The sequence below is a fragment of the Gasterosteus aculeatus genome, chromosome 13 (assembly GCF_964276395.1).
Source record: "Gasterosteus aculeatus chromosome 13, fGasAcu3.hap1.1, whole genome shotgun sequence".
Classification (NCBI taxonomy): Eukaryota; Metazoa; Chordata; class Actinopteri; order Perciformes; family Gasterosteidae; genus Gasterosteus; species Gasterosteus aculeatus.
In genome coordinates this window covers 21439359-21464705 of record NC_135701.1, presented here as the reverse complement: position 1 = coordinate 21464705, position 25347 = coordinate 21439359, and the positions used below count along the sequence as shown (strand labels likewise).

Genomic DNA, 25347 nt, shown 5'->3' with positions numbered 1-25347 from the left:
TCCTCCTTGCTGACTGGATTGAGCCGATTGCTGACCTGTAGATGGACCAGGTCCAACAACGTTTGATTTACTTCCCTGTTGGGACCCTGTCTGTGGAGAGGGCTGTTGTTGTACATTATCCGTGGATGCTAACTTATTAAAAAGCCCGGATAATAAGCCCCCCTGCTGCGGCTCTGGTGCAGGGGCAGCTGGTTGTGGAAGAATCTGGTTTTGCCTCCGTAGAGGCTGTCTGTTACCTTGTTGGGGTTGCTGCTGTTTGCTGTGACTAACTGGTGGTTGCTGTGCTTGAGGAGTGGGGCCGGTGGAAAATAGCCCAGAGAAGAGGCCTCCCTGTTGATTAGGTGGTTGCTGGGTAATTCTCGGCCCTGCTCTTTGTGCACGTTGCTGTTCTGGTTGATTTCCGACTGCGGGCTGTGGGGGGCCTGCATCCGCAATTTTGTTAAAAAATCCAGTGAGCATACCTCCGGGACTACCTGGTGGCTGTTGTGGAGGGACTTGGTTTTGTCTATTGCCCTGTTGCTCATTAGATTGTTTCCCAGATGTGCCACTTTTTTGCTGGTTTTGTGAGGGCTGGCCTGGGTTTGCTGGAGCAGAGTCCTGGCCCCCCATTCCAAATAGACCAGAGAAAAAGCCTCCTTGTTGAGGAGGTGCTGTCTCTGCTGGTTTTTGGTTTGTCCCTTGAGCACCAGACTGGGATTGTTGTGGGGGCGGAGTGGGACTAGGTTCCACGATCTTGTTAAAAAATCCTGACAGCATATTACCTGATTGCTGATTTGATTGTGTAGATTGTGTTGCCAGGGGTCCTTCTTGTGGCTGGGAAGCGGTTTCAGTGTGTTTCAACAAACCTCCACTAGGTTGAGACATAGTTCCTGATGCGTGGAGATGTTTTTCTTCAGTTGTTTGATCAGTCTGTAGTTGTTGGTTTGGTTGTTGATGGGAGACTACAGACTGTTCTAATTGCTGGTCAGACAAATCCCCTCCTGACTGATTAGGAGGAGTTGTCCCTTGACTCAAGTTTTGTTCAAGTCTTTCTGTTTTTACTATATTTTCAGCTCCTTCTGGATGGGACTCTTGACTGGGCGGATTTGCTTGAGCCCCAGTCATTGTGTCAGCAGCTTTTTTCAAGAACCCAGAAAAGAATCCTGCAGAAACTGTCTGTTCAGCAGCAGGTTGTCCTTGAGGTGGAATTTGGCCTGACTGGCCTGCTGGGCATGATTGTGACGGATTGGTAGGAGCAGACACGTTATCAGAGGCAAATTTTAAAAGTCCTGACAACATTCCTCCTGGCGGTTGTGAGGGGGGATTATGTTTTGTTTCGGCAGACGACTGAGAAGGTGATGAAAATAGGCCTGAGAATAGTCCACCCTGTTGAGGCTGACTCTCCCCTCCTTGGGCCTTCTTGTCAGACGACACGTCTTCTGTTGATCCTAGTTTCAGCAATCCGGAAAATATGCCTTTGGCCTCTGAGAGTTGTGGTTCCACAGGTTTTGGTGGAACTTGATCTACAGATGTGACATCTGCCTCAGGCAGGACTTCTGTCTTGCTTCGGGAATCTTTTTCAGACAATGCTTGCTCCTGAGACGATTGTTCTGTTCTGCAGAGCGGGCTCACTGTGGTTTCAGGGACCATCGGTCCAGTATGAGGCTCAGTTTGACCACTAGGCTTGGTTAGCAATACACTGGGAGTCATTTTTGGTGATGCAGCTTCCTTAGCGGGTTCACTTTGGGCTACCTTAAACAGGTTTGAAAACCAGCCAGTTTCTGTGTTTCCTTTAGGGGCACTTTCAAGAAGAGCAGCACGACTTGGGGTGGGACTTCTGCCAATGCTGGAGGATGGACCTTGAGAAGAGGCATTGACATCTTCGCCAGATGCAAACTTGAGAATGCCTGAGAGCATTCCCCCTTCCGTCTTTGGTGGGGTTATTGTGGGACTATTTTCCGAAGAGAAAAAAGGAATCTTGAGTTTGCTGCCTAAAAATGACTCCTCAGCAGGTGTTGTGTTGCTCGGGGGACTTTCGGCAGGAGCTGTTGATATGAGGGTAGACAGAGACTTTTTAAAAGGACTGAAGAAGCCGGTTTCCTCTGTAATGCGTTCAGCTTTTGCTTCAGAGATTGAAGGTGTTCTTCTTTCTTGAATATCAGGTAGCTCACCAGATGACTCTGTTTCTGGCAGAAGCTCCACCGATCCACTCACGGTTTCCTGCGAAAGCTCAATCGATCCTGTATCTGGCAAGAGATCAGCTGATCCGCTTCCTGATCCTGGCCTCGTCTCGCCTGATGACTGTCGTTCTGTTTCTGAGCCCTCTCTAGGCCCAGTGGATTTGTTTTCAGACTCTTGGATGGATTCATTGCTTCTAGCAGATGGGCTTCTTTGCTCTGACGGCTGAGGTGAAGGCTCTTTAGATGGCGGTGCACTCGAAAAGAGTCTCAAAGGACTAAGCCTCCCAAACATGGACTCCAAACCGGAGGAGGATTGAATAACAGAGGGTGCACTGGCTTGTGCCTCTGTGTCAACACGCGCTGACGGCTGGCCCGTGTCGGCTGCTCGACTGGATTCAGAGGATTGAAACGGCAGAAGAGACTGCAGGGAAAACCTCTTTTCTGCTGTGGGCTCCTGAGAGGCTGGAGGAACTATAGCCACTGGCACGGAAGTGCCACCACTTTTGGGAATGAACGAAAGCAGCTTTGAAATACCAGACTCGGGTTGTGGTGGTGCATCTGTTGGAATGGTACCAGACGTTTCTGGGGCTTCGGTATTAACTTTAGGGATCAAAGAGAGAAGTTTTGAAATACCGGAGTCTGCCTGTGGCTGTTTGGGAGATGTAGGCGTGGCAGAGGCTTCTACTTCAGCTGTAGCCTTTGATCCTTTGATTGTACTGAATAATGAACTCATAGCATTCTTTACTCCAGCTATTCCCTGTTCAACAGCAGTGTCCTCCTTAACTTCGGGTTGGACTTCTTGGCTATTACTTTCTTCAGGTTGTACGACTTCAGCAGTGGTTGGCAGTGCTGGGAGTTTTCTTCTAATTGGTTTGGGAATTGATTCATAGCTGTTGATCTCCTCCTCTTTCACGGCCAGGTATTCAGATACAGAATGAACTAAGCTTTGAAGTTCACCCATGGCATCTACATATTCATCATTTGGCTCCTCTACGGGCGTCAACATAGGATCTGGTCCATGACCTATTCTCCCTTTACTTAAATAGACTTGTCCTAAAGGTGACATGTACTTGCTAGGGTAGGTGTAACTGTCATATTCATAGCTAACATCCCCATCAGAAAACGTCAGGTCATAGAGTTCCTCCTCAGATCCAAAGGAGTACTGCATGTCATCTGAACCAAACGAGCCATAGTCTCCCCTCCCTCTGATTCCTGCAGCCTCTTCCCGAGCTTCTTCCTCCTCACAAAAAGCTGCATAGCTCTCTAGTGTGTCCTCCAAGGCAGTTTTGGCCCACAGTCTGGTCTTGTAAAGTAGACCTTCTCTGTCTGCCTGCTGTCGTAGCTGTTTGACCGAGGGAATTATATCAATTTCAGGAGGGGACGACTCATCCTCAAAGCTGCCGGCTTCCTTGTAAACTATCCGTACCTCTCCACTACCAATGCCACGTCTCTGTCTGGGGGGGGCGCCGTCCGCCCCCTCATCGGGGGATAGAGCGTCACATTCTACGGTCTGGTAGAACCTGCTACTTTTGGACTCACAAGAGTTGTCGCTGATTCGGTAGATGATGCTTTTATTTTCGTCCTCCCAAATCTTTTGCTCAGCGTCCAGGTAATCATCCAAGACACCCGAGTCAGGCACTTTATATTTATTCTCCCAATCTTCCACGCCCATACCGGAGTCGACAGGGATTATTCTTATTCCACCTTTACTGTTTGATCGCCTTGATTTCAGATGCAAAGTGCAATGAGGGAAGAAGCAGAATGTGATGCAAATAAAAAAGAAGAAAGAAAGGAAAAGAAAAGAAGGTAAATTAAGCATCAGGCGTTAATCAAATGGAAATAAAGTGTTCATGCAAGCAAAGAAATAGAACAGCAAATGAAAAAAGCAGAGTGACTCCTCAAAGCAACGGGCACACGAGGTCTGCGAGTGGCTCTTTGCTCACCTGGGACGCCGTATTTCTCTGTAGTCCAGCTCGTAGCTTCGTATAGAGTCGGCCTCCCCTGAGGGGGTCGGGTGTTGGGCCCTGCGCCCTACGGGGTACTGGTGGACTGATGAATTAGTCTGGGGGGTGTTGTGGAAGCGTGGGGGTCTGCTGCCGGTCTCGCTGCGGTAGTCACTGTCGCGGTCATCCACTGCACTGTCGTGGTCATCCAAAGCTGCACAGGAGGCAGGAACACAGCACGAGAGTTCAGCGAAGCACAAACAACAGCACGTCTGAAATGCATTTTCAAAAAGATCCAACAGATTGTCACTCAATCATGTATTGGACTTGATGGTACAGCATCAGGTGACATATCTAAGAAACAGATTGAGGTGATTTTTACAGAAGTTACATCTGTATGTAGCCATGCAGTAATCTGAGAGTTAGTGTTAGTGAGGACTCTGTTATGATGAGAAGAATATTTAGAACCAAAAGCTCTCTCTAGTGGTAGCAGGCATGTAGTACAAAAAGATGGCAAAGGCTTTAAGGAGTTATTGGAACGATAGAAACAATGTTCTCCAAGAGCCACATGGAATATGACGACAACATCAACCACACAAGTCACTTTGTACTGTGATGATTAAGGTACATGAATGGCAAATACGACGACAAGCGACCGATACGGAGCAAACGTGCAGGGTTCTTATTCAAAGGAGAGAGGAGCGCTGTACCATGCAGAAGTGGAGTGAATGACAAGTCACATGGGTGGGGGCTTGGGGGGGCTGGTTGGGACTATACGTACTCTGTTGGTCATTCCATCCGAAATAACTCCAACTACCTGGAGGCATGGAGGCAAGTGTTCAAAGGAGTCAGGAAGAAAAGAGGATGTGACAGGTAACTGAAAACACCCCAAAATGTAGAACAGTTACACCAGTGTGAGATAAAAAAAATAGTAAGCGAAACAATGTCTGACTGCTGCATCCAAAGAGGCTCAGATGAAGAGTCAGAATGCTGCTGGGAAATGCCTCCTTCTCATGAAACACAAGAAGACACCTGAAGGACACTTCACTCCAGCACTGACTGGTTCGTCCTCGGCCCCCTGCCACCCCCTTCCAACAAGTTTCATGACAATCGGGTTTCCCACAATCCTTCTGACAAACCAACACACACCAATGAGAGCGAAGGATCTTAATAAGGGTCATCGGTGAGGAGGGTGAGCGAACAAAGACCAACACAACGTCACAAACGTTGGTGAGCTCAGTGTCTTTCATACTCACAGCACTGAGAGGGCACGGAGGCCATTCGCCCCCTCCGGACCTCTTCCTGCAGAGGGTACTGCAAACGGGAGAAGAGAGACAGGATTTAATACCAAAAGACACAAACGATAGAGGACCTTCTACGGCTGGTACGTCCTGTAGTGACCCGTGTGCTCCACTAGGTGGCGGCAGAGCCCCGACAAACAGCAAAACCTGTGACGTAATGTTGGGTCAAGCAGGATGAATATGAGAACGCCCTCAAAACTGTAAATAACACCATTGACGGCGCAGTTTAAAGAAAAGCTCATTCATTATAATGCAGATTAAGATAAAAGAAAACAGAGCGTGGGAGTGAAAGTTTCACTGTGTAGAATTCAGAACTGATTAATGAGTCCCGATGAGGATTCAACATCTCTAATAGATTCTAAAGTCATAACTCACAACTTTTGATCAGGAGTGAACTGACCTCGTCGTGTATCCGCATGGTGTTGATCCGGTCCAGTTTACCGCTCCAGTACTGAGCCTCGTCTTCCGGAATATCTGGAAGGACGGATCGAAAGTAAGAAAAACAAAAAAAAGTACCGTTTATATATTTGGAGACGCATGCGGGAGAGAGTTGGGGGGCCGAGGGGCGGAGGAGGAGGAAGTAGACACACAGACTCTCATCTTATATGCATGCGTGTGTTTAATAGATGACGAGGGGGTTTCCTTCTGGGGGCTCAGAAATAGAATGAACCTCGTGTCTCGGCAGAGACAGAGAGAGGGCAGCAGTTTGTGCAGAAGTTTTGGTTAACTGTGGAGTGTAACTGACCGCGTGCATATGTGCACTATATCTTTATTCTAGTTTATCGATGATTTGTCACAGCTGTCACTCAAGAGAAAAGCCTGAGGCACATGTGACAGGTGAAGACCAAAAAGAGGGTGAAAGTAACCGTTTTTTGTGTTGGGAGTTTGCTTGATCTTGGCGCGTTTTCATCAAAAGTTTTCATCTTCGGACAGCTCGCCAAATTAAGAGCTCACTGAGCAAAACCACGTGCTGTTTAAGTGGTTACGCGCGAGAAAATAAAAGGAACAAGAAATAAAGATAAAAGGTTGCTGAGGAGCATTCAAGGTGATGTATTATTGACGTTGCCTGGAATCAACTCTTAGTAAAAATGTCATGAAGCCAGATTGGCGAAACGCACAGAGGCTGCTTGTCTACTAGTAGCAGTCAGTCCGCCATCGGTTGATAACTAGTTAATACTGCAATTATTTTGTTGTGAATTCAGCTAATAGAATTTTCTGATGTATTTCATGTTTTTGGTTTTGCACAATAGTCAGAACCGAGATGGCAAAATGTATTACTGCTTTCAATCCTGATGACGAAGGCAGCGCAGACGAGCTCCTCTGCTCTCCGCTCTTACCTTTCACATTAAAAGCCCTACATATATGCTCCAACTCACTAGGTGAGTAATAAGTAAGCGAATAAATCAGCTTACAGAAGATTAGGCTAAACAACACTTTACCTCCCGACTAAGTGCAGCACAGCGGCAGAGATGAGAGGTCCTCTGCATGCAAAACATTATTCCAAACCTTAATTTATAAAGTGCTGCAACTGTGACAGTTGTGGCTCAGTTTAACTCTTGAGCCGAATCATGACTCAGCAAATGATGCTAAGCTATCTGGGTTCCAATCTGCATCCCATCCGAGGCTGCTGTGTTCGGGTGAGCACAGATAAATATATACATGTACACATTTATAGTTCTATGTACCAAAGGGCAGCTCGAAGCGGGTGTCCAGCAGCACTTGGTGTGGCGTTGGGTTGGAGGTACCACAGATTTCATCCTCCCTCATCAGCACCTCGGAGTCCAGCGGGGTCCAGTGTCCCGGCCCCTCCTGAGCAAAAGGAGATGGACAAAGACAACAGAGAAAGAGACAGAAAACTTTTCATTTGTCGAGAATCACGGACGCAACGTGGAAAACGGGCCGGTCGACAGACCCGAGCCAAGACAAGGAGACGAGGAGATTTGTTATTAATGACTTCACAAGCACTGCTGCCTAAAACTCAAGCCTGCCAGCCGAGTCTGAGGAATCCCTCTCACAGGTTGTCTGCTCTTGTGTTTTAGGTGAAGATGGGTTCTGATGAGCACGTAGCAGTAAGTACGCGGGTCTATTTCAAGGGTCCTTGTGGCGAGAATATAATTAATATATAAATAATAAATGAACGCGGCGCAGCACCAATCCGCCACGTCTCTGTTGCTCAGGTGTTTTGATTGTGGGAAGAAGTCACGACGCAGTGTTTGAGACGACAACTGAAAGAGTTCGAGTCATTGTGTCGCATTGAAAGAGCGACGGAGTGAAGAAGGAAAAACTTTAACAGCCACAAATAAAAGGGGATTAGAGGAATTATGGAGCGATAAACTGGGGGCTTTAATCCCTCCTGCTGTTCATACTGGACGTTAAGAGGTGCCTCTCCAGTGCATCCACCATTTGTTCTGTGGAAAATCTAATATTTCAAAGTCTGATAAGATCAAGTCAGCGTTTTTTTTGCGTTGCAAAAATAAATTCTCAACGGTAGGAACAGAACGTAAGAAAGTCATGCCGGTCTACCGAGTAGCCCTGACTGGAAGCGCAATCAGAGGGGAGGCCTCAGCTGGAAGGAGCACCATCACCTCCACGTTCATACGGGCATGAGGGGCATCAAAGGATCGGCCCTCCATCCCTGCACACGCGACGTGTGTGTGTGTGCGTGTGCGTGTGTGCGTGTGCGCTGGGGCAGCGTCACCTCGTCAGACTGTCCGATGGAGTCCAGAGGTATCAGCGCTGTGCCGATCATCGTGTCCCAGATCAGGCCTTTGTTCCACAGCTCCACCACCAGACCCGACTCCAGATGATTGATCTCACTGTGGAAACACAACGCACACACACACACACGCACACACACACACACACACACACACACACACACACACATTACATCAGGAGCAGAAGTCCAAACAAAAAACAACGGCCGGATGTCAAAATGCAAGCAGATCTTTTCTGGGTGATTCTCAGTGTATTAATGCACAAATCGAACGCACCCTGAAGGCAATAGTTCTCCTCTGAAAACTTGTGAGTTCACGAAGCAGATTCTACCTGTGTTTTGATAAACACACCACCCATCCCCTCCTACCCCCCCCCCGCCCTCCATCGGGTCAGAAAGTGGGTCAGCTCATCCTAAAGCCGTCGACTGAAGGATGACAGCTGTCAGTTTCTGACGGATCCGCCGGAAAAGAAAAGACAGCAAACTGTCTCATCTGCATATTTGAGTCCCATTGGTGTCAGTCGTCTCCGTCGACGCTTCACAGCTGGGATGATGGAGGCAGAATGGAGTGTGTGTGTGTGTGTGTGTGTGTGTGTGTGTGTGTGTGTGCGTGGGCTACTCGTCACTCACTGAAGGAGACGAGCAGCTGATGTCTCCACCTGTCTGATGTTTGGGAAAGAGGTCGCGTTGTGTCGGTGGAGGCCATCGAGCGGACGCCACCTGATGGAGCTGATGGGCGGCGTCACGCGACGCGTCCGTCGGGCTTCACGTCGACATCACAACGCGGCTTCAATCACATTTTTTTCATTTTTTTTGCTTCTAAATTGTCAAATAACGTTTAAAAAGCACGATGCTGCATATCGTCTGCGTCCCAAAGTCCTTCTCACATGCCGAATGCATTGAAGCGGAGACGCGGTTCTCTGCGGACGGATAAGTGACGCTCTGCTCTCCAGAGAAGGTCCCAGAGGGGCAGCAGCAGGAACCAGACTAGTTCCCCCGAGTCTCATATTAGAACATGTTTATTGGGTTCCGCGGGTCGGAAACTGGATCATTTTTGGAATGATTACATTTCTTCGTAAAGTACTTTGTTATTGTCGAGGTGGGTCGACTACCGGTGGACATTCACCAAATTCCGTCCAGTGGACCTCAGCTGGTTTGTAACAGCAGGATCTAAACGGCAGTGACGTGCGGTGACGTCGGTGCGATTTGCTTTGGCGACCTTATTGCGTCGTGAAGACGTCGATCACCTCGTTGTGACACTCGTTTAAAATACGTGATGTCGTCCGTTTTGCCTTTTGAGTTTCGCGGTGATTCCGCTTGCGAACGTAGCAGCTGCGCAAATGTCCAGTGATATCTCGATTTGAATTGGTCCATGTTTGATAGATGATTACTGGCGGAACATATTTACGTGCAAAGCTCACAGCAGAGTTGTGCTTTTTGACGTAAATGTTGAAGAACACAGGAAGTGCGCATGCGCGTTTTCCGCTTGTCCTGCCATTTACTTTGTGTTTGATTGTGCGTAACGGCTACACTTGTCATCGTAACGTCTAAACAATTGGAACAACACACATATTGCGTATATAGTTATAAGAATAAGTAAAGTAAAATGTAAAAACAAGTTTATTAAATAAAATGATTTAATTTCTATGTTTGGATTTTGACAGAAGCAGCGTTTTATTTAATGGAAACCAGGACCATGTCTCTGTGTGTGTGTGTGTGTGTGTGTGTGTGTGTGTGTGTGTGTGTGTGTGTGTGTGTGTGTCAGAGATCTTGAAGCTTCACACACGGCCTCCATCAAAGCCCATTGCTGAGGTTCTGCGTTGATGCCGGGAATAATAAAACGCAGTGCTTTGATCACGCAGACAGACACACACATGAACGCTGACAGGACAGAACACACACTTTCATCTGGACAGGACAGGGAGGGAGGACAGGGGAGGGGGGACAGAAAGGGAGGACAGGGGGGGAGGACAGGGGGGGAGGACAGGGGGGGGGGGAGGACTGAGAGCACCTGGGTTTCTGTGAGGAACACAACAACAAGCCCATGCGTCCTTCCTGATTCCTCCATGTGTCCTCCATGTCACTTTTAAGCGACGACACTCCAACATGTGACTTATTTCATTTTCGTCCTGGAGCTTTAATAATTGAGTTGTAAGCTTTTTACTCGCTATGGCCTCGTTTTTTTTCGCTGCAATAAACATCTCTATGGAAACGGTGGAACCACGGCGAGGAGGAGGAGGAGGAGGAGGAGGAGGAGGAGGACGTCTTTTGTGCTCTAACAGAGTTACACTGCCACCAAAAAGAAGAAGAACCCAGGTCGAATTTCATTTAGAATCGATTCAAACAATTGGAAAACAATAGAATGTTGACCAGCGTGTGTGTGTGTGTGTGTGTGTGTGTGTGTGTGTGTCCTCCACTTGATGCTCGGGGTCCTGCAGCAGTCATTTTATAAGCACACGGTAGAACGCAGTGACCCTGATGAACTTTTTAGGCTTTGCTTGAACCTTGCTGATGACCCACGCGACGTGGTGGAGACCTGCAGGCTGAAGACCCGCCTGCTTTTTACGCTTCACAAACAACGTAACGGCGAGACGGTGGCTTCAATAGAAACGGCAGGAGGCCACTATTTGAACGTGAGCCGGTTTCTCCTGCTGTGAATCTGCAGATTACAGATTACAGAGTGTGGAGAGGTGACGGAAAGCCGCTGATCTACGAGGCGACGCCGTGGGTCCCGTCAAAAGACGTAAACCCTCAGTAGCAAACGAACCTAAGAGGGACAAAACTGAGGAGTAAAGAAAATAAAAGAGACGCAGTATCACATCGTCAGGTTTCACAAAGAATACACAAGAACTGTCCACAGAGGAGGAGCAGAGCGCCGAGTGACAAACACGATTTTCTTCACAAAGCCGTTTACTCGCAGTGGAAGCGCAGTGTGAGGAGCGCAAAGACACACAAAGACACCTGTAGTGTGGGCTTGCAGATTGACCGGCCTCCCCCAGGAAGGAGGCGAGCAAACGGCCATCGTGCAGCTGAACGTCCTGCAGAGGTACAAATCCTCCTCATTTACATACACGACGGTTAACTTAACAGCCGTCGCATTTCTATTTCATTTATTCCGCTCCGAGGCTTCATGTTTCTTTGGCTTCACCGATCTCAACAGAAACCTTTTGGAAGAAACAGATTAACCAAATAACTGCAGGGAAGAAAAAACTGCATATGCGATTATGTAAAAAACGGTCAGTCGCCGTCAGCTGCCCTGTGTTGAGCGATTTTTGGTAACGTTAGCATGCTGACATGCTAAACCTCGCCTGCTGAACAACACGAGAATGTCGACACTTTGTTCCTGTGCACAGAGCTGCTGGAGCGCAGCCGAAGACCCTAAGCTGAATTATTAGCCGGCGTCACATGCAAACAGATTCAGTTAAAGACAAACCGAGATGGACAAATTAAGCCCACTTATTCACCTGGATGTCTGGACAAAAAAAAAAAAAAACCTCCAAAGACCATTTCAGACCAATGAAAATGTAGAAAAAAACTGTATTAATTTGCAGCAGCACGACTTGCGAGCCTGAAAAGCCGAGTTGGATCTCTGCATCAGCCCCGTCTGCCCCGTGGGATCAGACTGGACCGGACGACTCATTAAATCCATCACGGACTCGTCCACTTATCCGAGCTCGGCCCGCCGTTTCACTTTCCATCCGCCCGACCTGCTCCCACTACAAACGACCATTTAGTCCCACAGGCGTCCACGCGCTGCCTTTCAATTTCAGGAAGGCCTCTTAGGGCCAGCCATCGACACACACACACACACACACACACACACGCACGCACACACTCTGAATCTTCAATTTCTCTCCACATCTGCCTTAATGCATCCCAAGAGGTCGCTGCCGAAAACAGACGTAGCTTCTAATGTGAGTGACAGCGAGCCACAAAAAAAAGGATAACTGGAAGAAACTGGCAGCGGACACCGGTTCTGGCTGCCAGGGATCAAATTCTATTTATGTTATATCACATTATCGCCACCTCACAAGCGCGATCGTTTGGGTGGTAAAAGTTGCAAGCGATGAATACATGTTGCCACGGTAAATAAATGATGAAGAAAGCGGGCGTCACTCACAACATGAAGTCCTGTTCCCAGCAGGGCTGGTCCCCTCGGACCGTGACGGTCGTGCTCTTCACGTTCTGCACCTTTAAGGTCACGTACGCGTTGAACTTGTCTGCAAGAAGAGGAGAAAGCAGAAGGTGCGACTCAGATTAGGCCTTTTGGATTGAATGACTGTGGATGTTTCAGGCTTATTGTACCCGTGTTAAAGCTGCATTCGATTATCCTGCAAAGATTATAAGAGAGAGATTGCTGTTCCGTAATCTGGGGCCTTTGACGTAGCTGGATGCTTCACCTTAACCGCTGTATCCTGGCAACCCTTCTTTTATTTAGCATCCATGCTCTCAGAGAGGAAGCCCGGGGGGGCCGACGTATAAAACAGAGGAGTTTGAACCTCAACTCAAGTGTTGAGGTTCAAACAGGTCTGTTAAAGTGTTTATTTTAAATTGATGAAGAAGAGCAACATACGGTTTGTCGTGTTTAGCCTCATGTTGATTAATAAAGATGTGGGGAAGAGCAGCGGTGTTGTGGGTTTACTGCTGGTTCTGCATTTGACTGGATATCTGAGTCAGAATAATAAATCATAGAAACCATTTAAAGACAAAGAAGGACACACAATGGTTCCATGAAGACGTGGGACGTTGTCAAATTGCTCAACAGAGCGGTTTAGCAGAAAAATAATAACGAATGTTCCCCACCAACCTTTTTACCAAATATTCTTATAACAGCAAAATATACAACTGTGTATTTGTGTGTCCTTGTCCTCTCTGTGTCGTCTGATTCTAACGTCCACTTCCTGTTGAAGGGGGGCCGGAGGAGCTGAGGGCCACATCGGTGGATTTGGGGGGAGATGAATGTTGAGCAGCATAAATTACCGCGTTCGGCCTCCGTGGGTCTTAAAATACCCGTAACAACCACATTAAGGGCAAAGAAATCATATGTAAAACCTTTTTATTTACATTTGCCTTTTATTCACAGTGCATTGGCGCGGAGTAAACAGTATTTACAAGAAAACAACAAATACAATGTTTTCTGAATTAAATGCTTAAAAGAAATCACTTACTCAATTCATGAGTAATTAATCAAAATGTAAAAATAATTGTTATTGACAGATTAAAAGTGATAAAAGGGTAAAAAATGATAAGTCTGTGTGTATTTAACAGTCCGTATGTTTACAAATCAGCTGATTGTTGGTATATTTCTGCTTCAATTAGTCATTGTCTTCATTTGGGAAGCTATTAAAGTAAATAGAAAATAAAATATATATCCGTCAAAAATAAAATTTGAGTTCTTAATATTTCTAAATAAAGACTTAAGAAAACGGTGACTCGTTTATTTTGTTCTGGATAATAACTTTATAAAGATGTGGACGGAGGAAAGAAGGCTGATCACAGCCACAGAAGAGATCCTCAGCCGCCTCCTCTGGTCAACCTAATGTTGCATAAAGACGTATTTCTCACAACTATCCAATCTCTGTCCCCGCGGAGCTCTCAGAGGAAGACCCCCTGCCGCCCTAGATCCTGATCCATGACCTGCTCCACATTGTGTGCAGCCTCTGGCTGACGCATCATCTGACAAACCTCTGTATCGCATTATATAATCCTACACAACGCTAATAGAACACGCTATAACATGTCAACAATGACACGGAGAGTTGCATTCAGGTAACAGATCCGAGTAGGATTTTTCAATTTGGCACCTTGAATTCTCGGCGATGTGAGACTGTCAGCGGTGCCGAGCCGGCGGTCTACCCGTCGCCCCCCCCCCCCGAGCAGAGCTGAGCCGTAATGCAGAAGGCCAGAGACAGGGTGGGGGGGGGGTGGACGAGGTTAATCAGGAATAATCCATCATTCACTTAAGCGGGCTGCCAGTTGTGTGATTGAGGGGACGAGGGGACGGGCAGCGAGCAGACGGCCTGTTTACCAGCTCGTCTAAAGGGGGAAAATGAGGGAAAACTCCAACAACTGGGCGGAAAAACTAAAATAAAGAAATATTCAACATCCCGTGACGTCAGCCGAGCTCTTCGTGACGGACGACCTCCATAAACGCTATAAGCACAAACGCACACACACACCTTCCTGCAGTGAGCAGCAAACTAGCTGTGGTGGTGGGGCGGGGGGGGGGGGCGTATCCCAGCATGCAGCGGGAGCCTCTCGGGGAGCAGCCGGCGTTATTTATAATTAAGTGGCGATGCCTTATGAAAATAAATAAGTAATATTTGAGGTACACACGGACGGGGCAGCCGAGATGACATTTACCAGGCTGTCGACAGTAATGAATACTCCATTAGGGGACAGCCGGGGGGGGGGGGGGCAGGGGGGGTGACTCATTTCTTGTGGTCTCTTAACAAGAAGCATGTTCATTTCAGCTGCGTTTCCTTCAACAGCATGAACTGCATTTCTTATATTATTATAATATTTCCGCGTCGCGTTTGAATCGAGCGTCCGCGACCGTTCAAGACAACCGCCAGTGGTGAGAACGACGACATGGCGCCCGAGGCCGGATGTGTGAGCTTCTGACACTCACAACTCGCCCTGAAGCTGATGTTTTAGGGGACACCTTTTCTCTCTCACTCATATTTACTGACCTCGGTTGGTTTTTAAAAGTGGCTTGAGCCTTTAATCGGTTTCCCGTAACGTTTCGGTTAAACGTTAGCGTTGCTTCGGAGGGGGATCTCCTTACATGAACGTTGTAAGTGGACTCTGACTCTATAACTGAGGGAGAATAGCATTACGCAGTCTGGCATTGATCTCCTACATTTGAGCTACGGTGGAGTGTAAAAGACAGACGCAGTAGTACGACTGGAATATGAGCAACATTTGGCCCAAAAATCCAAACATTTCAGCATCATTGGAGAAATCAGTGCGTCCTGTGGACTGATCCTCACGGTTCTGTGTTTCCTTAAGGTCTGACGGCCTTTTCTCGATTTTGCCATTTCTGTATAAATTGCATATATGAGACATTCGTATCACATCATCATTTCCATGCCTGTTGGAGACGAACGACGTGTATCACAGTAACTGATCCCAGAGCTGTTGGTTCACCTCCCATGAACATCAACGGTTACAACCAGGGAAATGTGAGTCAAACTAACGGAGTGACACATATACCAGCCAACTTGTCCCCGGGGGGGTCGTCCACCGGTGGGGTTTCAGGGGGGCTTTGGGACATCAGCCAACTCCCCCAAGGAAAAGAATCTATTGCTTGTTCCTATTAAATCAGATCATGTTTCCCCAAACTGGGACATTATAGTGGGACAATCTCTGCTGTCCGACCTGCGACTAATAGTTGTGTCACATCAATAATATCAATAAGAGGAGTGTGATCTAATTCTGCATTGGAATAAAAACACTCGCGGATTTGATCCAATTCCACTTTACACTCAACGGAAGTTTTAAGGACATTCTGCTGCTTCTGAACAAACAGGTAAAGTCCACCTATTAATTCACTTGGGGTTTGAAGGGAGGGACTGGAGGACGGAGGACTCATTTCCACGGCAGCTCTGACTGTCCGGCCATCGCTCATGTCTTGTTTTATGAACCCCCGGGGGAGGCCAATCAAATCCACCTCCTTCCGCTCTGAGAATCTGCTCTGCAATCGGCCGATGACGAATCCCCACCTGGATCCGGAGTCCGTCTCCGTCTCCCTCGGGACACCTAGACATTTGTCTCCATCTTCTCCTTCACGGCGAGATGGCACGTCGTCATTCGGGGCCGGCAGGGGGCCCTTTTGTCTGCGACGATCTATTGATTTCTTTTCATTCTCCCACTCGTCGCTGTTCTTCTCCCCCTCATCGTCGCCTGGAGAGATGAGCGGAGACCAGAACACAGTGCTTCACCTCCGACCGGCTCATAACGGGGTTTCAAAGAATCTTCTTCGAGTTCGGGCGTTTTGGGCGCCACCATCTTGGATTTCTGCCACCAGTGAGCTCGGGGTAGCAACCTGGAGCGACCACCCTGCTTCATGGTCCCCATTGGATCCTGTTCGGATGACTTTTAATAACTGTGATGATCCAATCAAATATCTCCATCATTTCATCAGTACTTTGATTCTAGCGCCACGCATCAAACCAAGACGGAGAACGCGTGAAGGTCACGGCCTCGACTCACAAGAAGTACTTTCTGTATTTGTACCGATTCGCAGGTCACTGAGAGACAGACGAAGCTTCTAAAAAACAAACTACACAGATGTGTTGGCGAAAGACACTCGTTGGACAAGTTGTTGTGGACCAAAGATCCACACGAGAAGCTCTTACCTGGAGGCCCGTGCAGCTTGGCTTTCTTCACTGGAAGACAAAGAGAGAAAACACAGATTAGTCATGAGGTAACGTTGTTGTTTGTCCCTTTCTGTATTTAGTTTCGTCTCCTTCATTAAATGTTGATGTCATTTGTGTTGTTTCTTAACCTCATGCGACTGTTGTTCTTATAAGCTGGGAAACATCCCGGCTCCTTTCTTGCAGGAGCATTTGGGTTATTTGTTGAATCTGTAAATTTAACTGGAGGCTGGAGATAATTTACCTTCTTCTCTGGATATGAGATACACAACACATCGTTCTACTTTTGTGGTGGAATATGACCACGAGTGCGTTTCATTGGTTTCAACACAGATTTCTGCTTCATACTTTTGTTCTCGTATGTGACTGTTTCTGTTAAAAGACAAAACAAAAACACACAAGCCGACCGTACGCTACAGCAAACCAGCACAGGATAGCAGGAGATGTTAGCATTCAAGCTAAGTGCTAAAGATGGATCTATTCAATGTTTTATTGTATTTATTAATTTCTCCTCACCTTCATTTTACTCCCTTCATTTTCTCTCCATTTTTATCTAATTCATCCCCTGTCAATCATCTGAAAAGCACTTTGAATAACAGCTGCTTTTTAAAAATAACAATTAACTTTGTAAAAAAGGACCTTTAAAGAAATACTTGTTGTGAGAATTCACGCACAGCGCGACAACAAATGCGTGAAAATGCCAGAGAGTCCAGAAATGCCAAAGTGTGTCGCCCATCAGACGCAATTAAGGACGAACTACGCCCCCGGATCTGTGTTCAGACACGCAGCACTATGCAGGCTCATGGCCTTCTGCAGGTGATTCAGTTATTTAAATCGCATTTCAATGCACATCCTCAGTGAGGGGAGATCAATGTCTTAATTGAATCGAAGCCCGAAAGTGCGGAGATTTGATAAGGGCGACCGACAGGCAGAGAGAGAGAGAGAGAGAGAGACGCTTTAACTGTGCAGAACGACACACAGAGCAGCGCTGATGCGTCGTCTGCAAACATCACTGCAGGCTGTTCTACCTTCTTCTGTAAATCCATTCATTTAATTTTATATAAAATCATATATTTCAATGGTGAAAGATCCAGGATATTATTGCAAAACCTTAATTTTTTTCCAGTAAATAGAATATATTGTGACTTTGTCCAGAGTTTGCCAGCTTCAACAGGAAAAATACGTGCATAAAACTACCAGAGTGACCAGGTACCCATCCACACCGCGTCGGCCTCCGGTCCGTCAATCTTATACTCACCAATCATAACGTTTAAGCCAAATGTTGCAAAGTGCTTTTTTGTTTCTGCAATAAAGTACACTTTTTTTTTTAAACAGCGTGATTCTCTTCTCGTGTCTGAGAGATGTCTGCCGTCAGATACCTCACTCTGCGATATAACGCAGCACACAGCTTATTTAGAGCTTTGCACCGGTCGCACATCATCCAGAAACACGACACCGGAAGCTCAAAATCAGAAGTTCTTTGTTCACCAGGTGTTTTTGTCCACATGGGCTCCTGCGTGTGCATGACAAAATAAAACGATACAGAACGGAACCAAACGTTTCAACAAGATCCTTGAGATTTATTTTGGCGGCCCACAGAAACAGAGGCTTGCATCGGGATGTAGTTTAGTAGCCGCCAATCGGAGTGGTGCATTCATGTGCAGTTTTAAGGCCGGGAAAAATATGTTTTTCAAATGTTGTCAATTCAGATAAATCAATTCATAAGCCACCATAAATGTTAATATTTATATTATTAAAATAGTGATATCACAGTGTAGAAATACATTAAAAGTGCATTCAAAATATACTTGCACAGTACCAAAGTGTCAGTAGCAAAAAGTAGCAACATCACAACTAAAATCATGAATTTGTGTTTATTACTTTAATGTTTCAGCTGGCAGAGGTGAAGCTTATTTTAAGAACGTCACAGGCTGCTGTATAACTTAGCTTATAATAATACATTATAATAGAAGAGTTGATTTTTACCTTTTTGTATTAATAATTACAAAAAAAGCATTTTTAATTTGAGTAAAAGTACCTTACAAACGTTTAGTACTGGACTAAAGGAACAGGTTCTGTCGAATGATAATATGAACTACAAACCAAAGACTGTTAGTCGCATCCGTCCCGTCACATAAACAACACAAAGGTCAGCTGACGGAGCTCAGCGTGGCTCTGATCAGAGGTAGTAAAGCGGGACGCACGTGACTGCAGTGATTGTATGAGCGGGTGCGTGCTGCTGGTGGGATAATCTGCCCGAGCTGAAGCCCATAAGCAGGGCTGCAGGGCCGACTGCACGCTGCTGCATTGTGCTGCGGACCAAGACGAGAGGGAACCACGTGGGGGAAGAAGCAAAACAACGATGATTCAACTTGCAAGAGCGACAAACTCTCGACGCCGTGGAGCATCCAAAGCTTCTCCGAGTGCTTCGTGTGGTTGTGATATTGAGGAAAGCCATGAAGGCTTTTTGATGCAGGCCGACGGATGTTCACATGGTGAGTCATGGATCGGATTAAAGCGGCTGCACTGACCATTGTTACGTCACGCGCGCGTCTGTAGGGTCTTTGACGCTACAGAGGCGGCAAAGCATTCATATCGTTTTGTGCTCCAGCTCGTCTTCTATGCACGATACGCCGAGCTGTGCCTCTTACATTTATCACACACACGCGTGCATATGTGGCCGACTACCGGTGCGTTTTGCTTGTACACAGTAGTACGGTTGAACGCTTGCTCAACTCAAACGTTCCACCTTAAGGCTCCAACATTAATTGTCGAGTAATATCCAGCTTTCATAAAAACTGCAAAAACAAATGGCATCCATGTATCCGGCGCAGCGGCATGCCGGACGAATGGAAACAGCTGGTTTGGTACCTGCTTTAATGGACTGCAACTTTAGCCAGCTTCTTAGTTACAAAGCTACAGGGACGACATGTTTCCTTCTTCTTCTTCTTCTTCTTCCTCCTCAGACTGCATCCCCGACGGGCTGCTGTGGCTACGGCGTGCGAAGGAGCGGCTTTGAGGTTTAAGGGTTGAAATAATTAGAGTCACTTTTTGAGGTCTCTGCATCGCGGCGTCACACACAGCAGCATGTTCAGCTGAGACCAGGCCGCGTACAGTGGGGGGGGGGGGGGGGGTGGATTCGCTTTGTCTGAACATCTCACTAACTTATCCCGCGGTGCCATTACCAGATAACAGGAGGCCAGGATCTGTTATCAGCTCTGGTCCCGCCGGCTCTCGGTGGGTTCGGGTCGGTGGAGGTTGGCCGCTGTGTCATTATGGGCTGCACACTTCTATTTAACAACAGCCAGAGTGTGTTTGTGTGTGTTTGTGTGTGTGTGTGTGTGTGAGCGACTGTTTGAGCGTCCCTGCTACCTTCCATCCTTTGAGCTGCATGATGTCAGAAAAACTAACATGGTGCGATACAAAAAAAGTATTTATAAAAAAAATAAAAAGTACCTTTCTGGAGCAATTTCTGAGCTAAATTTAAAAGGCTAGATTATAATTTTAGTGCTCACTCTGCATGCTAATAAGCAAATGTGTGAGGGGGGTATATTAAGGATGACATAACCACACACACACACACACACACACACACATCATCATTCCATTGGTCATAACCATTAACCTTCTTCACGGAACACGTAACAACATTCACTTTGTTGCTGGCTGCACAAATGTGAGCATCATTAATAAAGTTGCGATAAACAAATGTTGCACTGGTCCATCACATCACATTACATTACATCACATTACATCACATTACATTTAGCTGACGCTTTTATCCAAAGCGACTTAGGGACACAAACTCAGAAGAACAAGAAACAAGAAAGTGTAATTTCCTCAAATAAGCCGATTTATTTGCTTTAGATGAGCGGCGTTACAAGTACAATGTAAGTGCTACAATTCGTTAGTCTTTTAGTGGAGTCTGAAGAGGTGTGTCTTTAGTTTGCGGCGGAAGATGTGAAGATGTGTCACTTGTGTGAACATTTGGTCCCACTTGATTTAGTTTGCCTTTTTAAAATGATTTCCCCCGCAACTTGTTATAGACCGACCAATGAGCTAAACAATCACACCTACAACCCTCCAGGTTCCAATGTCAGCCCCGGGCCACGTCCACCCGGCAGCTCTCCAACCACACAACGCCCCCTAAACATGAACTCCGCAGGTGGCTTTCCACCTGCCCTGCAGGTACGAGCTCACAGACTCCAAAACGAGAAAAGGTTACTTTACTCTCCATTCAGGTTGATTCGAAGATAAATGCACGTAACATAATAAATATGTTAAACATGTCAGTGGAAATCTCCCCAATTTCCAAACGAGTACACGAAAAACTTTGGTCTCATAGCTGTTTTCATCCATCTCTGAAGTTGAGGAAAGTGGCCCGTTGTGATACCAGGAAGTAGTACTATCACTGGGAGGGGGGGGGTGTAGTCCTGTCCCACGTGAGCTACACACACACACACGTATTCACACAAACAGCATAGCAGAAGCAGCAGATGGCCAGAGGATTATTCCAACCCCGCCCTCCCCTCCTCCCTCCCCTCTCCTCCTCCCCCCTCAGACGGGCCGCCGTGTCCCTCTGATTCCTGCACAGTGGTTCGCTGATCTGTCCTCACCTGCAGTCGCCACCGATTGCATCTGGTGGCCCGCAGAAGGCTTCCAGTTATGACTTTCTCTCGCTCACATTTTCATGTATTTTTCTCCCATTCTTCCACTATAATTTCTTCCAATGCTAATTCTTCACAGCGGGCTGCAAATTATTCAACGGCATCAGCGTATGTATTTATTCTGCTGCTAATTGCCCCTCTGGAAATAGCTGAGAGGGGGGGGGGGGGGGGGGCTGAGCTGTGTCCTCCTCTGGCTTTTCACGCTCTCTTCTGAGGGCCGCGAGCCGCCGTGGCGTCGCGACAAGGAAGGAGGAAGGAGGAAGGAGGAAGGAGGAATCGCGGCTCTCAAGAGGCGGAGAGGGTGCGGCTCTTCTGGTTTGACCGCATTTCTGTCAATGAGAGGAAAGGTCCTTTGAATCCGGGAGAGGCCGTCTGCCACGCCGGGGATGAAGACACACAAAACCTAAAACCCAAAGGGTTACTGGGGCCCACGGGGGGGGGGGGCGACGGATACAAAAGCATCCGTCAACATTTCCGGTCAAACACCATGCTGCGTAGAGGCGAGCGGAGCCGCCTCAGCAGCCCAGACGGTGAGCGTGAGAATTACCCGAAAATGACATTTGCTGACGTCACGAGTGACAAAGCCTCTCCAGCTGTGGCGGTCATCAGCATGGGAGGAAGTCAGGTGACCTAAAGGGGCGATGAAGCCAGGCTGGATGGAGACCAGCCGCCAATGCTCTGTTGTCTTGAAGCATCTGTGTTGCTGTAACAAAAATGTCCACTAACCTTTAAAAAAAAGGGAAGGTTTGTTGGAATAAAATACTATACGTATATTTTCCCTAGTGTGTAGCCACCCGAAAGAAAGATTCCTTGTGTTTTCTGCTTTGCCTGAGACATATCGACGCGACTATCGTCAACTTGTTCAGTCGTTCACCGCCTCTCCTTCCATTTCCTAAGCGAAACTTTGGACCCAAACGCCACACGACCCGATTAACGTAAAAGAGGGGCGTACCGGGCGGCGCCAACAGTACGCGGCGACGTAGCTCAGCACTTTTTAAATGAGCTTACGAGTGGGAAACTAAAAGTATAAAAAGACGGTTAAAGCGAGCGAGACTGGTTGTGTACAATGAGCCCAACGGCCCCTCTGCCTCCGTTAGCCACGTAGCTACGTAGCTAACGGAGGCCACCCAGCTGAGAAGCCGGCACTCAGGAATCCCCGTCTACTCGCACGCTCTTAAATAACCAACCGGGTTACGGGCGTCTCTCCGCGGTGAGCTGATCTCTGAACTGATCGCTCGGAGAACTCGGGGGTTTAAGAAGCAGTTTTAGATTTTAAGTACACAATCCAAAGTCTGACTTTAGGTTACACACGTTAGCTCTTAAAGGTGAGTTTTAAAAACAAACCCAGAAGAATCAACATATATATATAAAGTATATAGTATAGTATAGTATAATGATTGTGTTTTAAAACGAACATTACATCCCTTCAATGACTAACATGTTCTCCTCTGTGAGGTAATTTGGTAATTTGGGGTTCAGAATCTTCCTCAAAGACGATTGATTCCACGTAGCGACTTATTTCCAAGACGCTAATGGGCACTTCCGTTAAACTCAGGATTTACAATGGTGCCTTCACAAGATTCTCTGTGGAGTTTTCACATTTTGTTGATTAAATAAATTCACGGATTGGTCAACGAAGAATTTCTACTTGCTACTGACTGATTTCAGTATTTGATACGAGCACCGATACCCAACGGTCGAGAACAACATCTGCTTGGCTTCAAAGATTCTGCCTGACTCAGTGTAGTGTTCAAAGATTTGTGTGCGTGTGCGTGTGCGTGTGTGTGTGTGTGTGTGTGTGTGTGTGTGTGTGTGTGTGTGTGTGTGTGTGCGCACACACCACTCAGGAGGTTTTCCTGATACAGGTGAGCTGCACTCTCCATCAATCTGAAACCTTTTTTCTAATATATATGTAATTCCACTTGGCGGAGGCCAGTGGGAACCAGCTGTGCCTCACACCAAACCGTCTCTCCGCCCCACCGACATGGTAGAAAAAAAGAAACCGGTCAGTGAGGAAGAATACGCCAGAGGCTGAGAGGCTGAGATAGGCGGACAATAGTTTTCAGCGTTTCTGTGAAAGAGCCATTTGTAATCTGGAAAGAAGCCAAGTTGTTAAATAAACCGATTTATGTTTTGGTATTTAACCTTCCATTAACTAAACTTCGTCCTCCTGATCACACACACACACACACACACACGGCTTGTTTCTTATTATTCTCACACACAACCACAGCCTCCTGTTCCTACGCCTTCATCCGTAGCAGCTTCCGTGCCGGAGCAACCTATAAACATGAATGTCTCCCATAGAGCCGGCGTTTGGTTCGACCCATCTGGGCTGCTGCAGGAACACGGCAGTATACTGAGAATAAGAACAGTAGATATGAAAGACTCGTGAAAAAACTCCAGGGAAACAGAGCCTGTGCCTTTAAATACCCAGTTTTAAGCAATTAAACATTTACAGTCTTCAGCCTCAGTCATTTCATAAAGAGACATTAAAAAGGTCTTCATTTTTAATGCTGTGCTTTTTACTCACATATTCACAGTGTCACGGCTCGGACCCAAAGCGTCGCTCTTTAATGACTAGTTGTAAATGATTATCTCTCGTGTTCCATGTAGCCTGACTGATTAAAAATATGGCAACACTATATATTGTCTAATGCTCCTTCTTTATATTAAAAACCATGAATTTGAACCATTCAAAGACACGTCAACATGTGACCAAACTAAAGTGCTCCTTAGAGAATATATATCTTCAGCATTTGTGTACTGCAATGTCTAATGAGCTAATCAGCCAACATAAAGATAATATATCTGTTATAAGAATATCGCCTCAGGCTGTAGTGCTACAGGCCACTTTTATTTGTTGTATTCACGTCTAACTTTTCTAAAACTCGGAGGAACAAATCATCCATGAGAAAACCTCCATGAACCAACAATGTCATTTTTAAAAGCTAAAAGGCAAAACGCCGTTGTTAATGTGAAGAAATGTATTGTTCTGACCTGTCTCATGTCAACACACCCCAAACAGTGCCATTGACCTCCATCTGAGATAACAGGTTTTGGAGTAAGAGGTAGAAATGTAGGGAACTCAATTATACTCGCGTTATACATCCAATGTATCTCCTTCTTAATGCCCTGTGAGGACACTATTGATACAGGACGTCCGGGTTCCAACGTGATATTTCTACAAAATCCGAACATCTTGCACGGGATTAACTTTGCCCCCCCCCCCCCCCCGCCCCTCCATGCAATTCACCCAAACGCCCGCAGCTCACACTTTCTTTTTACCAACCATTTATTATATTCCTTTAATTGTTTTAAGAAATCAGAAACAAACATGCACCGTGCAGCGGGGTGGGTTCTTACCTCTGACACACAGCAGGGACATCGCGGCGGGGGGGGGGTTCGTGCAACAGTTCCCGTAAAGCCGATGAGCCGTCAGCGGGTTCGCAGCCCGGTTGCCTGTTGCGCGGCGCTCATCGAGGCTCCTCCCGGGGCGCGCGTGCTCTGCGCTTCATCGTCTCTTCACAAGAAAATACAGCCGAGAAACTGAAGATGTGAGGGACACGGTGGACAATCCAGAGAGGGGGGGGGGGACGGCGGCGGTTGAGGGGCTTTAAAAAGGGTGACCAACTAACTACGGGCTGAAATCCGTCAGCGCAGCTCTTATGCTGCGTTCAAGGGCTGCCGGGAAGGTCGGAATTAGGACGACGGACGGTGTGGAAGCACCTCGTTGGTATTTTGTCGTGGTGAAAGTAGCTTAGACCCAAACTACTACTAAAACATTAAATACATTTGATGCCAGTCATGGAAAATCCAAAACATACACTTAAACATTTATGACTCTTGCGACGTGCGATCTTTAACCAACTCTCCTCCTATCTTCACCGTAACAACCTCCTTGACCCCCACCAGTCAGGCTTCAAGGCCGTTCCACAGAGACTGCTCTCCTTGCTGTCTCAGAGCAACTGCACACTGCTAGAGCCGCCTCTCTCTCCTCTGTCCTCATCCTTCTGGACTTTTCTGCTGCATTTGACACAGTCAACCACCAGATCCTTATTTCCTCCCTTCAGGAACTTGGTGTCTCAGGCTCAGCTGTCTCCCTTATCTCGTCCTACTTTGAGGGCCGCACCTACCGGGTAACCTGGAGAGGATCTGTGTCGGAACCTTGTCCTCTTACTAC

The 25347-nt window shown here is 47.0% G+C and overlaps 1 protein-coding gene across 2 annotated transcripts in view; it reads right to left on the bottom strand.

The window, feature by feature from the left end:
• The window catches only part of LOC120830140 (protein unc-13 homolog B-like), a 61923-nt gene extending 37080 nt beyond the window's left edge, over positions 1 to 24843 (bottom strand). The window contains exons 1-9 of one of the 2 annotated variants that reach the window (XM_078086316.1): positions 24531 to 24766; positions 16480 to 16509; positions 12240 to 12339; positions 8102 to 8219; positions 7089 to 7212; positions 5804 to 5877; positions 5359 to 5416; positions 4884 to 4919; positions 4103 to 4316 (exon numbers count right to left, since the gene is read on the bottom strand). In XM_078086316.1, the coding sequence (XP_077942442.1) occupies positions 4103 to 4316; positions 4884 to 4919; positions 5359 to 5416; positions 5804 to 5877; positions 7089 to 7212; positions 8102 to 8219; positions 12240 to 12339; positions 16480 to 16509; positions 24531 to 24552 (776 nt within the window). In that variant the 5' untranslated portion in view covers positions 24553 to 24766. Of the gene's footprint in view, positions 1 to 4102; positions 4317 to 4883; positions 4920 to 5358; positions 5417 to 5803; positions 5878 to 7088; positions 7213 to 8101; positions 8220 to 12239; positions 12340 to 16479; positions 16510 to 24530 lie in introns of both variants that reach the window. The other variant, XM_078086317.1, reaches the window with a different exon arrangement.
• Positions 24844 to 25347: the final 504 nt, after the last annotated feature.